The sequence below is a fragment of the Cynocephalus volans genome, chromosome 2, assembly GCF_027409185.1.
Source record: "Cynocephalus volans isolate mCynVol1 chromosome 2, mCynVol1.pri, whole genome shotgun sequence".
NCBI classification, from domain to species: domain Eukaryota; kingdom Metazoa; phylum Chordata; class Mammalia; order Dermoptera; family Cynocephalidae; genus Cynocephalus; species Cynocephalus volans.
In genome coordinates this window covers 49908685-49923038 of record NC_084461.1, presented here as the reverse complement: position 1 = coordinate 49923038, position 14354 = coordinate 49908685, and the positions used below count along the sequence as shown (strand labels likewise).

At 37.4% G+C, this 14354-nt stretch overlaps 1 protein-coding gene across 2 annotated transcripts in view; it reads left to right on the top strand.

The window, feature by feature from the left end:
* LOC134369517 (3',5'-cyclic-AMP phosphodiesterase 4D) overlaps nucleotides 1-14354 on the top strand; it is a 335504-nt gene that overhangs the window by 99526 nt on the left and 221624 nt on the right. For both annotated transcript variants that reach the window (XM_063085989.1, XM_063085988.1), the window contains exon 2: nucleotides 13239-13430. In XM_063085989.1, coding sequence (XP_062942059.1) covers nucleotides 13239-13430 — 192 coding nt within the window. The remainder of the gene's footprint in view (nucleotides 1-13238; nucleotides 13431-14354) is intronic.

The following is a 14354-nucleotide window of genomic DNA, read 5'->3' as shown; positions in this document are numbered from 1 at the left end:
ACAGCTTTGGCTTGCAACACCCTCCCTCCCAAGTGCATGTGGGGTAGAGGAATGTGAGCTGGGTTCAGTGCTGTCCAGTTGGAATCAGGAATGTTGCAGCTGGAAGGGACCTTAGAGATAAGCCAGTCTGGTGTTCCCAACCTAACAACACATCAAATTGTTCTGACAGTGCTTTAAAAATTCATATTCCTGGGTTCAGCCCCAGCTCTACTGACTCAGAGTATCCAAAAAGAGGCCTAATAACCTGTATTTTCAAAAGCCTTTCCAAAGCTATGGGCAAACCAATAATTGAGAATGTAATCAATCTCTTTATTTTATTGATGAAATGAGTAAGTTCCAGGGAAGTCAAGAGGCTTGCCAAATGGTGGTTTGTGATATCTTTGTTTCCTAAGTCTTCCTCCTAAGTATTATTAAATTTTTACCATATAAGGTGTTACACTATTAACAAAGATGATTAACAAGGTTACCAAAATGGGGGATCCTGGCTATAATCCCTTTCAACTTTTTTTCATTCTATTATTTAGAGACACGTAAACACATCCATTCATTTCAGCAAAAAGTCATGTTCTACCCAAATGTTTTGAGCATTGTGCTCAGCTAGAAAATGTGTCTGAGTTCTAAGAGGGGACCTTAAAATAAGAATTTGTCTTCTTTTCAAGCTTTATGAAATTAAAATTAATATAATTGTTCGATCTTCCATTTAAATCTTTAGTCCAAAAATCGGAAGATTTTGTTTTGAGACATAATCTGTCCACTTAAATCTATGAAACTCTGGCCATGGCCACAGGGCCTCGGATTCCTCTTCCAAAAAGCAGGATAATAATCCAGACCCCACCCCAGCGCCTGTTGCCCAGGATCGCTGTGTGAATTCCACTGAACAAAGGCTGTGAGATGGTTTTAGAAACAATGTGAGAAAAGGTGAGAGGCGCAGGAGGGAAAGGCCTTTCAGGGGAATACTTTGTCTCCCCCAGGACAGGCTATCAGGCCATCAAGGGCACATGGCAAAGGAAATGATATTCACGTGGAATGCAGGGCCACAGACATTCGTGGGGATTAGTGGCCTACATGATATTTAAACTCATAATTCCATTTCAGGTTTAAAGGACAGCTAGGCAGAAAGAAGCCAAGAGCAGAATAAGCATAGATGTGGTTTGGATTCTTTTTTCTCCTGTCAGATTTAAATTTCAGTTCTGACTTTTATAGAAAAAGAAGGGTAAAGCAGTCATATTTTAAGATTTTTAAAAGGTTTAATGATACGAAAAAAGCAAAGATGATACCAACTATGAATGCTTATGAAAACAATGGTTTGGATTTTACGAAGTACAAGCATCTGCTCAGTCTGTAATTCTCAAGGCCTATTTTCAAAATTTCGTCAAAATTAAATATCAGAGGTCAGCAAAATATGTAATCATGTTTGGTTGTTTTTTTTTTTTATCCCCCTGACTTAAGTTTAAAAAACTGACACCTATTCTTTTTTAGACTTTCTCAGTTTAATGTATGAAGAAAGAATAGAATTTATTTTACAACATATATTTTCTGTAAAAGTAAGCACATTTGAGATTAAATTATCCATCATTGGTATTCATTTTAAATAAGCAGGCTGGAGATTGAGGTTCTATTTACATATTTACACTATGGAGGTACAATGTAGTACTAAATATTTTACAGGCCAAGAGTCAAAACGATTATAATTGCTGTTAAGGAACACTAAATCTGAGGATTCTAGCATGACCATCTATAGCCAGCAAGAGAAACCTTTTCTGGATTGAAAGTCTGTCTCATTACAGATGGCCTTGTTTACACTGTACTTAGAGTTGCATGTACGATTTTGGACTCGTTAAAACATCATAAGTCATTTTTTAAAAGGAATATAAGTGGGAAATAAAATGGGAGCCGGGACTACACAGAATAAATTCTAAAAAGAAGAGAAAAGAACAAGTTACACACAGTGGAATATCATAATCACCAGAAAATAGGTGAAGTTGGCACAGAATGGATGAATATATTCAAATATTTGAGATATAACATTGCATGAAAACAAACAGGAATTTTAATGGCTGAAGAAGTAAACCTTGATTCTTTTTTTTTTAAACATAGTTAATGTCAAAGAGGGTCAACAATGGACATTGCTTCTCAACTTGAGATGATTAGAAGGGAGGTCAAATGCATTTGGAAAACAGCTGTGCATTTCTCTTGGCTATGAACTTGGCAAGTCAATAGGATTTATGAACAGTCTTACCATAAATTTTGTTGTCCTGAGGGAAAGAAATTCCAGTTTAATTTAGAATTAGAAGCTCAATGCAACTACTACAGTACTAACATCTTGTCAATGAACTTCATTCCTCCTCCCAGTCTGGCAATAGTAGGTAGTTGATGAATATTTGCAGAATGGATGGATGATTATTTTATGTGGCCTACTCTGTCACCTTCAGGATGTATTGACTATTTGAGTTTGATCTCTAAGGTGGTAATAAAGCGTTCTCTACACCAAAAATGCATTGAGACTCGGTGAAAGAAAGCTCAAATTCTGCACCGCTCCATTATTTCAGGAGTCATATAGCCAAGAGGATGTCCCAAATAACTTCCTTTTGTTCCCTAGAGATGCACATTCGGCTCTAGAAGGGCATTTAAGTCTATGGGTTTAGAACAGAAAGGGCCTTAGGCATCTGATTCAACCTACAACATTCCCAAACTGAAGACAGCTCAACTCTTGATTCCATTGCAAATGAGCTAGACAACAGTGAAGAGTGGTTCTGTTCTAGATTTGGATAAACTGAGATATTTCTAGAATTTTCCAGACTTTTACCCACATCCCCAGAAATGTGCACATTCAGAATGTCATTTTGGAATCTCATTCCACATTCTGGAATCTCATTCTGAATAAGACAAGTCTACTTTTATCTGCTACTTTGAAACCTCAGTGGCTCAAGTGAAGCATGGATCCAACTCCTGGCCCTGTATCTGTACTATAATCCAGAGACAAGTTCATGCTTGAGCTGATCCTCTATAACTTGACAGATTGTCATCAAGGCAGAACAGAAGTGGGCTGGCTTTCACTCTACAGAACAATCACAACTGTATGTGATGATTATATACTTATACTCTTAACACCTCTTAAGCACTTGGATAATAAGGACCGTCTTAATGAAAATATGTGTAACCAAGGAAGATGGGGGTGGCGTGGGGTGGGGAAAAACCTGAACCAAGTGTGAAAATGGTAGAAGTAAGGTGATAGTTGATTCTGCTCGGGCCAGAGGTAGATGGAGTGTGAAATGTTTGAAAGTTGAACGTACTTTCAGTACTGCCAGGTTGGTGTAATGTAGAACATTGAGTGTTCTTGTGCTGACAGATAAGCCCCCGATATTAAATGACTTAAGAATTAAGTTTATTCTTCATCAAGTAACTTTCCAGGGTGGTTATTAGGAGGACAAGACAGCTCTCTTTGCTTTCAGTCCAGGACCAGGATTCTCTGATCTCATGTTTCCACCACCCTTCATGCTTCAGCATCTTCACCGTCCAGCTGGCAGGAGGAGGAACACCGAAACGAGCATGTGGGAGTGATGAACCAGCCCTGAAAGTGGCATGCATGGTTCTGCTCACTGCCAGTCACATGGCCAAATCTAATTGCAAGGGAGGCCTAGAAACGAGGACTTGTATGCCCAGGAACAAGCGGAGAATTGAATCTGGCAGACCACATGCAGAATTCGCCACATTCATGGTCCTGATTATTGAAGTCTATGCTTTTCCAAGATCGTATGGTCTTTAGTCAGAATTATGCACAAAACCATTTCAAGAAAACTTGGAGATGTTTCTTTCCTCTTCAAAATCATTGTTGAAGTAGATACCACAGCCTCTCCGGCCCATCCCAACGTTTTAAAACCTTTAAAAGATAACTTGTAACCACGTATAATTCACCCAATATATGAAATCACGAGGGAAAGCTAATCTCAGTGTCCTGCCACATGATGAGACGCATGCTCTCTGGTGTGAGCATTTATATCTTTTTTATTCTCTCCATGACATATTTTAAAGAATTGCACAAGACAGTGATTGTTTATGACCATCATAATATAATATTCTCATGACTGCTTTACCATGGTGAGATTGAAGAAAGGGTGTCCAATTCAGGCCACACAACTCTCTGAAGTCCTTCCCTGTTCTCTTCTACCCCCCATTAAAGAGAAAACCCATCTGTTTGGATCGTTGAGGTTGGAAACTGAGTAATATTTCCAAAATAGATTTAATAGTAGGGCTGGTGAACCGTTTCCTGACCTGTTTGAGAGAGAGTCCAGCCCCAGAGAAAAACATGGTGTGTGAGTTTTCATATCCATTAGTGGAAAAGAATCAGACTTAGGTTATATTTTTAAAGGCAAAATAAGAGAACTATTATAGATTTTGTTTTTAATTATAATCTTAACTAGACTTATTTAATCTACTTAAGATATAATATTTTAATGGTAAGTATTTTCAGAAGGGGTTAATAATAATTCTTATTCATTAAATTAAGCCTTTTGGAAATTAATTTTAATAAGTCTAAATACATGAATAACCAGGGATGCCGTCGAGAATCACATTGTAAAAACCCGCCCCTCAAAAAGATAATCATAATCTCTGGAGAGAGAGGTATGGTTTAAAGATCATCCATCTTTAGACCTTCAAAGTTATTCTAATATCTTAACTAGTACAATCACACCCCACTCTTCCAGAATCAGCTGATAATTACTGATCTGGAAGAATAAACATGTGCAAATAGTTAAAAAAAAAAAAAAAAAAAAAAAAGAACCCTGAAAAATATGAGAAAGCTTTGGAAATTTGAGCTATCGAAGAAAGAAAGAAGTAGAAAAAGAGGATTGAAGAAAAAAATTAACCTCAATAAAATTCATTTTTTAAGAAAAAATAGCGTCCACATTTTCATTTTCAGCCATTCCATTGCTTTTCTTGTCCTTTCCTGCTCTGTAATTGCCTCAGATGCAGATTTACTGTGAAACTAGTGAGGATCAAACTCAGAGTCCCTCAGTGGCCTGGGTCCCTTCCAAGTTCCAGGAGGGAGGGGTACAAGCAGCTGCACACAGTTACAGGGTTTTTTTTAATTTGAAAAAGAATTTTTTGTATTTTTCTTAAAGCAAAATTGTATAACCTTCATGTACCACAAAACCTGGATCCCACTTCAATTGTATGACTGATTGATGATCAAACAGGAGAATATTCAAAACAACCCCCACTCCAGCCTTCTAAGTGCCTTTCCAGATTATTTCTTCAAATGAACTAATCAATCTCTTTAGTTGATAGTACTTTTTCTTTAAATTAGCGACTGATTTCTAGCCAAATTAAAAAATAATAAGCAAGTTAATTTGAAGTAGAGCCACACAGATAACCATCGTAAGTGATAACCAGGACATGGTAAGTAATGCTGCACCTAAAGATATTCATGCATTCACAATACAAATATTTATTGATCAACTACTATGTGCAAGGCATAAGTAAGTGCTGAGGGCATATTAATGAATAAAGTAGATAAAAACTTCTGTAGTTGTGGAGTTTACATCCTGATGAGGAGAATAAGATAATAAACAAAATAAGTAAAAAGTAAAGTTTGTCAGAGGCTGATAAATGCCGTGGAGAAAAATAAAAAATAAAAAGGAAGGAAAGTTTTAAAAAAAAGGCTAGGAGTTAGGGGTGGCAATTTTAAGTAGGGCAGTATTGGAATACCTCATCGTGAAGGTGACAGTGAGCTGATACCTGGGGGAAGAGTACTCCAGGCAGAGAGAAGGGCAGAAGCAGAGTGAGCAAGAGGAAGGCACAAGATGAGATCAGAGAGTCGCCTGGAGTTCGTAAGCCACTGTGAGGACATTGTATTTACTGTGAATAAAGTAGCATGCCATCGGGGGATGGTGAGCAGGAACTTGCAGGGATCTGATTTACATTTTAGCAAGATCACTCTGTCTGCAGTATAAAGAATAAATGTGTGGGGGTGGAAAGGAGTAGGGGGGGCTCACCTTTAAAATATCAGTGTTCCAATGTGGGCTTATTCATGTGATTTTAGTTGCTCTACATCACAGAAAAAATAAATGCAGAAACACTCCTTTCAGTCCCACATTGTGCATAACACTGGTCTAATAAACATTTTTTAGAAAAATTGGCCTTTCACTGTATCATTCGGCAAAAACCTACTAAGGAAGTCCAGCTTGTTTCCTCTTGTTTCCCCTCCAAACATTAAACTCATGCCATCATTTCATCCTGAATCCCTTTATTGCCCTATGGTTTCTTGGGAGTGTCACCTACTAGCCGGAAACAGATATTGTATGTTTCCAGAGATCACCTGAAATTTTTTTTTCGTAACCTTGTGATATTGATAACAATAGGTAAAATATTTAATATTATAAAGAGAAAAAAACATTTTTAAGTAATCATCCAGGTCCAGTTTGAGGGCAAGGCCTCCTCTCCCCAAGTGGCAAAGCACCAAAATGGATTCCGTTGTATAGCTGACAGCATGGGCTACAATACACAGGAGAGTCTGGGCTCAGGAAAATAAACAGCAATGGAACTGTACCCGAGGCCCCCATGGTACACCCTGTGTCAGGAGACCTGAAGTCTGAAGGACTGGTTCTGCTTATTATATTCAACGGGAGCCCCACCCAGGCTGTTGAGACCTCCCAGCCTTCCATGTTTCCTAGCAGGAAACTGTTCTTTCTCCTGAGTGAGGAATATCTAGAGAAAAATCAACAGTCTCCACCCTCTCTCTGGATGTTATCACACGGGAACTATGGAGTGAGGCGGCCACGTAAAAGTTGCTGAGGTGGTAAGAGTAATCTGGCTCCAGCATCTGTCACCTTATTGTTTGGCCATGCCTGACTCAAACGATTGGGCCCTCAGTCCTGTCCCTTGTCTCTCCATTAAGGTTCTTGTCAATTTCAAGTAAAGAGAATGACTCGGGTAAACAGAATGACCTAGATGAGAAGATCCCCCTGGAAGATAAAGAGTAATAAAATTAAAACAGTAGCTACTAAGTATTGGGAATGTTTCTTGGCAATGTGGTAAATGCTTTCCAAATATGTTCCCTTCTAATTATAATGGCCCTAGATCTAGGTATGGCAATTATCCTTATCAGGAAATGGAGGCTTAGAAATGTACCCAAAAGCATGCAACTAGAAAGTGGCAGAACTGAAATTTGAGATTTAACCCATGTGTTCTAACTCCCAAGTGAACATCCTAATAGGAGACTTTTTGATAGATCTGTATTGCCAACAGCCACTGTTCTCAATACCCAGCAGCAGCACAGCTGTCAGATGCGCCTGGCATTAGTGGAGGTTCCCAGGGTCCCCAGCAGCATTCAGCAAGGTCTTGCAGGTGGGAGCACTTCATAGATGCTTTGGTACTGGGGACTGCTGCTGATAGGGACTCCTAACAGCTGCTGCGGTAGGGTCCCCATTGTATCTCGCCTCCTTCAGACTCTGTACTTAGGGGGTCAGTGTGGAGCAGAAGGTCCTGAGTGCGAGGCTAGATGAGAAGAGCTATTTACCCAGGACAGTAGCAGAGCCCTGGCTCAAGGGAGAGCCCAAATCACAGTCAAGAAGAGATACAAAGTGTTTAAACTAGGGAAGAAGGGACTAGCATCAGTCCAAAGGATGAGAAATAACCCTTGGCAGAAGAATAATTACGAGGTCAGTAGACTTGACATATGGGAGCAGTGGAGGAAGCTGATGGAAGGTGGATCGGGACTGGATTAGCATCTAGTAATTCCAATGAAATGGACCAGTGTGGAGAGCTGGGAGCAGTTTTGTTGGTTGGTCAGTTTGTGTGATTTCTGTTTGTTTCCTTTGGGGGGCTGGTTTCACAGGAAGGGAAGGGGCTGTGGAGTGAACGGTCCTGACTAGTGCTAGCCACACACAGCCTTCAACAGTTCTGAACGTAACAGGCCGTCTAATCATTACTCTTGCTGCCCCTTATAGGGGACCATATACAGACGCAGCATTGCTTCTCCACAACTGCCTTCTGGTAGATGTCAACTCTTTAAGGAATGCATGCATCCTTAAATTGCATGGAGGGAAGCAAACGTGGAACAGTAGAGCATCTCACTTAGTTCCATTTGCTAAGGCCTTTCACAGACTCCTCGACCGTCCCTTAATTCTAAATGAAATCTCAAGGTCTATAAGGAAACCCACCAAATTGATTATAGCAGAGACTCTTCTGCACCCTACCATTGTGTTCAGAATTGTAAGAATCAGGGGACTTGTCAAATTCCAAAATGTTGGGTCATGTAAAAGCCTAGTCACAGAAACAGCCGTGGCATGAGTGACCTATGAGTTAATCAGAGTATTTCAAAGAGTTAGCACTTGAAGTTCCACCCAGGAGAGGAAGCTAAGAGATGTTCTTGTATTTTTTTAATGGTTAATGGGAGACTTTGTAATATAGATGTAAACACATCCTAAGCTCTGGAATCAGACAGCTTGAATTTAAAACCCACTCACAAGCTGTATAGCCTTGAACACGTTGCTTAGCATAGATCCTCTTCTCCATGCTTCAGATGCCTCATTGGTCAAATGAAAATGATAGCGCCTACTTCAATGGATCATTGTGAGAATTTAATGAGATAATGTATATAAAGCATAGTGCCTGGTACATGAAAAGTGCTCCAAATTATTATTATTATTATCATTATCATTATTGTCACCATCATTATTATATTTTTACTCTCCCCTATTCTTTAGTTACTTTCTCAAGCTCCTGCTAATCTTATGCTTGGGCTCCATCTGATTGGCAATGAATCAAAAGACAATCCACCATATTTAAGTGTTTGCTAAATAATGTGGGAAGTTCACAACTGAAACCTTTGGTACCAGCATCTAAGGTTAGAGCTAAATTACCCTTCTTTGCCTTCTCAATTTATTAATAATACCATGACATGAACTGTGTATAAAGTTTTGTTTCAAAATTAAGTAGCTTATTTGAAGCTAGTGATATTTTCAGCCTCAATGAACTCTCAGTCAAATTAGGCTGTCTTTCAGAGAGTAAAGCTAAGTGGTTAAGTGTCTAATTGTCAGTTAATTTACTACCCACTGAGTGAAAAAGTACTGCCCTTTTTTTTTTTTTTTAACCCAAAACTAACTTCTCCCATGTCATGCACCCTAGTTTTAATATTTGAAAGATTTAATGAACAAGCCTGTTTTTTGGGGGGGGAGAGGGGAGTCTCCCTTTGGTTTATTTTTCTACTTTATTGTTTTCTGCTTTCCTTTTAATTGTAAAAATGATACGTTTATTTTAACAAATCAAACAGTATAAAAGTTTATAACTGAAAAGTTAGTAGTTTTCCACATCTCATTCCCCTGAGATATCAGTATTAAAAGTTGATGTGTCTTTTCGCATATTTCTTTATAACAAGCATCTGCTGACACTCCTTGGCCTAGCTTTCCATAAACGTACCCAGCCCCACCTATTGATTAAACCATACAAAACTGCCATTTTGATGGGTCCCCACTATTCTTTAATACCAAACCTCGGATTGACCAGACACTAAATTTTCTGTTGTATACACACGCCTTACTCATTCCTTCTTGGGTTTGCTTTGGCTTCTCCACTTTTGCTGGATCCCTTCCATCCCCACTCCAACTCGACAGCCTGGAACATTTTTTACCTGCCCGTCAAAGATGCACATCCTTCATCTTCTCAAACTTCAATTACATTCATTGTCTAAATCACATTTTCTGATTGCCTATATAACACAATTTAGTATTTTACTGTTCATGTACTCTTTAATACAGATGTAATATGTTTTGTTTTTTTCTCTAATTGCCACATATTCTGTTGCCTTAACTAGACTTCAGCGCCTTGCAGAGAAGTGCTGTGTTTAATATTTCTGCATTTGTTCAAGTGCTAACCTAAGGACATAGGAGAAACAAAAGTTTGATCATTGAATCTTTTATAATACAAAGTCTCTTTTTCTATAAGGTCACTCACCAGTACTGACATTTGCTAATGCTTCAGACTAGGGATTTTTAGTATTATTACTTTTTCTTGATAGTAAACTTTGGTTATAGGAGCATTTAATATAATGGAAATCAACCATACAGATAACCTCATACCCTAGGGCCACCTTCCAAAACAAACTATATGCTGAGAAAACTTGTATTACCAGAATTTAGAGTAATTCCGAGACCACTAATGATACTCTTGTTACCTTGCTCCAACATAACAAGTATTCTGTGATTTGTTATGGAAAGTCAATTAAGTCTTCTTGAGTTTTTTATTTTTCTTTTTTCTTTTAAGTAAGAGTAAAAGTGTAATAAAATATCAGTGACCACTTTTAGATCTTCATTCTCAATCTGTAAAGCTAATATTACAAACATTCTTTGATTAATGTAATTTTATTATTTGTAGTCACTTCCTATAGATTGCCAGGTTTTTTTTTTTAGATGATATTTAAGAGGTTATTTTCATGAATTTTTAACAAATAGATAATTTAGGGCTTCTGGTTTATTTAAAATAAGTTTTCCTTATTTAAGAAAATGATCTCCATCTAGTGGACACATTTTTATATTACAGCCTACAAAGAAAAACCTCAAAGGCCCTAAAGTATTACATATCAAGTATTTTCCGACCTATTAATAAAAGTTTTGGATTTAATAAGTAATATTATGGCAAAAAAGTTAAATATTTTATGATATTTAGCAATATTTGTTTCAAAATTTATACCGGAGTGTCTCTATAAGTTAAAACTTGCTTAATTAAATTGGAAAAATTATAATAAAAAATACAAATTACTAATTTTTTTGGTTTTGTGATAGTTACTCAATTGAACTGAAAAAAAATTAAACCAAAAATCACACTCTTATATCTTCTGTATTTTTGTTCAAGCATAGCAAGGAGAGAGTATTTCCTTTATTATTTTTTTCTTTTCCTAACAGTTAAAGAATCTTAATATTAAAGAGAAGTCAGCATAAACTTTTTTGTATGTGTTCACATTATTGGTCCTTCTCATGCTGAAAAGCTTCTGTGACTATTTTCTTAGATAAGAAGAAATCTGCTCCTATGATCCTTCTATTTAGAAGTCTTTAATGTCTTCCCTCTGTATATTAAATACCTTCAACAGCCCTTTTTAAATACTCCTTTATGAAGATTTCTCAAATATCTCAGCCTGAGTTAATCTTATCTTCATTATTTTTGTATCCCAGTGTGTCCATAGTAGATGCTTAATAAGTGCTTGTTTAATTAAGCATATCCAAGAAGAGCTTGCCTGAGATCCCTAATATGTCTATTTATTGATTAGAGACCCCCTTTCTCCTTCGGGTCTTCCTCAGGATTGCCAAAGTCCCACATACATAAGTGCCTACCTTATCTGGGTAAAACATATGCCCCTTGTTTGGATGTCACAGTTGCTGACATATAATCATGGTTTATATAATTATGCAATAGAGCTGGGAGGACTTTAGCAACAATAGATGATTAAATCCAGTTATCTCAGTGACTTTGGTCATTTAACTTTTTTAGGACCTGGAATCCTGGTCTGTAAAATGAGTCTGTTCAACTAGATAATCTTTCATTGCCCTTCCAGGAACAAATAAATAAGTGTATGAAGTGACACAGTTCTTAAAACCTTTTAAACTGAAAAACATGTTTATGACTGGTCAAGCTAGATTTTGAGTTTTTTCTCTTATTTTTACTCAATGATTGATTTGGAATCAAAGTTTTTTGGTCATAGATTCATAGGTGATCCATGAAGCATCGATCCCCTGGCTTATCCTTCTACTTTGGCTTCCAATCTTTGGGTTATAACACTATTTATTAATAACTACAGTAAAGAAAATTTTTAAATGTTTTAAAATTAGCTGGTTGATAGTTTAGGTAAAGATTCTAATGGGGAAAATGTTGGGGATAACTAAACGTGAATTCATTTATTTATTTACTCTTTCAACAATTTTTTTTAAGCCACGTACCTACTGGGCTATTGAGCTATCACCTTTCTCTCCTAAGAACACATGAAAGCTGACTTTATTTTAATGTTTGATGTTTCTCTATAAAAGTTATTGTGGAAAGTTGATCTGAATTATAAGGACTGTGACATTAAGAACTGTGCATATGTGGTTCTTTCTTTCTCCAACTCTAAAATCTATATTATCAAGCACAGTGCCTTTCATTCATTTAATCATTCATTTAAAATCATTCATTCTTTCAAAGGGAAGGTTTTTAAAGTGCCATGTGAAGTGCTAAGAATACTCCAAGTCTTCATTCTCAGAGAGCTCACAGTCTAGGGATGGAGAATGGGTGGTAAATATTTTCAATTCACTGTAAATTCTGTCAATAGAAAGTGGGAAGGTGTCTCGGAAGCATAGAGAAAGGGCATTTTATAAAGCTCTGGGGTATCAGGGCAGCCTTTCAGGTGAAGACTAAGTCCCCAAGGATGAATAACAATTAGGCAGGACCTAGGAGTGCTGAGTAGTGAGGGAAGCAGGAGGTTAGGTAGTGATAGCCTGTGACAAGGAGGTGGTGGTTTAGTATGAATGGAGAGTGAAGGACCCGATGGAAGAGGGTAGGTGATTCATTGTAACTGAGAGCAGATTGCTAAGACCTTTAGTCTAGCCAAGAAATGTGGACTTCATCTTGAGGGCAATATGTGAGTTACTGAAGAGTTTTGAGCTGAAGAATGACATAGTCAGACTTGCCTTTTAAGAACCACACTTGGTACAGGGTGGAAAATGGATTCAAGAGACTAATAGAAAGGCTACTATAATATAGATAAGAGTTGATGGAATCCTGAATTTAAAGTATTGGTAGTGGGGGATGTAAGGAGGTAGATACAACAGAAATTAGTGATTGGATAGGTGTAGTGGGGAGGGAGAGAAGCTCAGGTTTGGGGAGCATCAGTGTTAGGCACTCAATGGGCACTTGTTGAATTGAACTCAAATATTTAGTAAATTACTACGTATTTGTTCTTTCCCAAAAAGGAATTCTGTTCTTAGAAAAATTATCGTTTGCACAATGTTTCCTTTCTAACAGAGGTTGAGTTTACAAAGACCTGTGTCTGATGTCTGATCAGTTAACAACAGTATCCAAAAGTTTAGGGAAACAAGATTGTGAAGTCAGTGTGTTTTTTACTTTTGTGTATTTCAGTGTTATCTTTTCTTAACAACAGGAGACAGTTGTAAATTTTCTCACTGTCAATTCCTAAACTGAAGTTAACTCTTTGCTTAACTATCAACATGCGAGTGTTCATAGCAACATGATTTCTTCTCCTTCTTTCACAGTTTTGATGTGGACAATGGCACATCTGCGGGACGGAGTCCCCTGGATCCCATGACCAGCCCAGGGTCTGGGCTAATTCTCCAAGCAAATTTCGTCCACAGTCAACGCCGGGAGTCCTTCTTATATAGATCCGACAGCGATTATGACCTCTCTCCAAAGTCTATGTCCCGGAACTCTTCCATTGCCAGTGATATGTGAGTATCAAGGTGGCAAAGAGAAAAGGGGCTCCTATAGGAAATCTCGTAAATTTATCTCCAGAGTTGACGGCGTAATAAAACCAATGATTTTTGTTCAACTGCATCACTCTCCTCTAATACAGAACGAATAATGAGTAAAATTATAGAAGCTGAAAATGAATGGTAGATTTAACTCGTGTATACTGTCACTCTTGATAAAAAGCATTTATTTTCCCAGAAAATACATTGTCTAAGAAAAGTGAGAATTAAAGTTTTGATGGAAAATTACACTTATAACATCAGCTTATATTCATGTGGGATGAATTTTAGCTACTCAGCCACATGAATATTTTCTAATATTTTGAAAATCTTTAAACTCAGTTTGAAAATCCCTGTGATATTAGAGTGGATAGCCTTTTGAATATGTCTCAGTTGATGTACCAACAGATCTTACCACTGGTTTGAGAGATCATTTGAGAGATTTTCATTGGTTTTCTTCCAAAGTCAATCAATTTTTAAATATGAATTACTAGGGTAAGCACAGAACACATTAAACAGACTTGAATAGACTTTAAGACATGGCGCAGCTTGGGAAATGATTAACATTGAAAAACAGGTTTACAGATCATATACTCTCATTAGCTTATTTTCTTAGCACTTTCCATTCTTATGTTTACTGTAGTGTTAATGTTGTTTTCTGTTCAGAAGGCTTCTAAATAGGTTCTTGCTGTCACTCAGTACCTACAGTGTCATTTGTGGTAACTCTGCCTCTTCCTATAATTGGTTCTCAGTTTTCTCCTGGATGTACACATTTGTCCAATAACACTCACCATCTTCTCATGACATCATCTCAAAAATGCATAACAGACTGTAATTCATCTTGTAGGAAATAGGCTATATGGGGCCCCTGAGGGTCTAGTGTTATTCTTGCTATCCTAACAG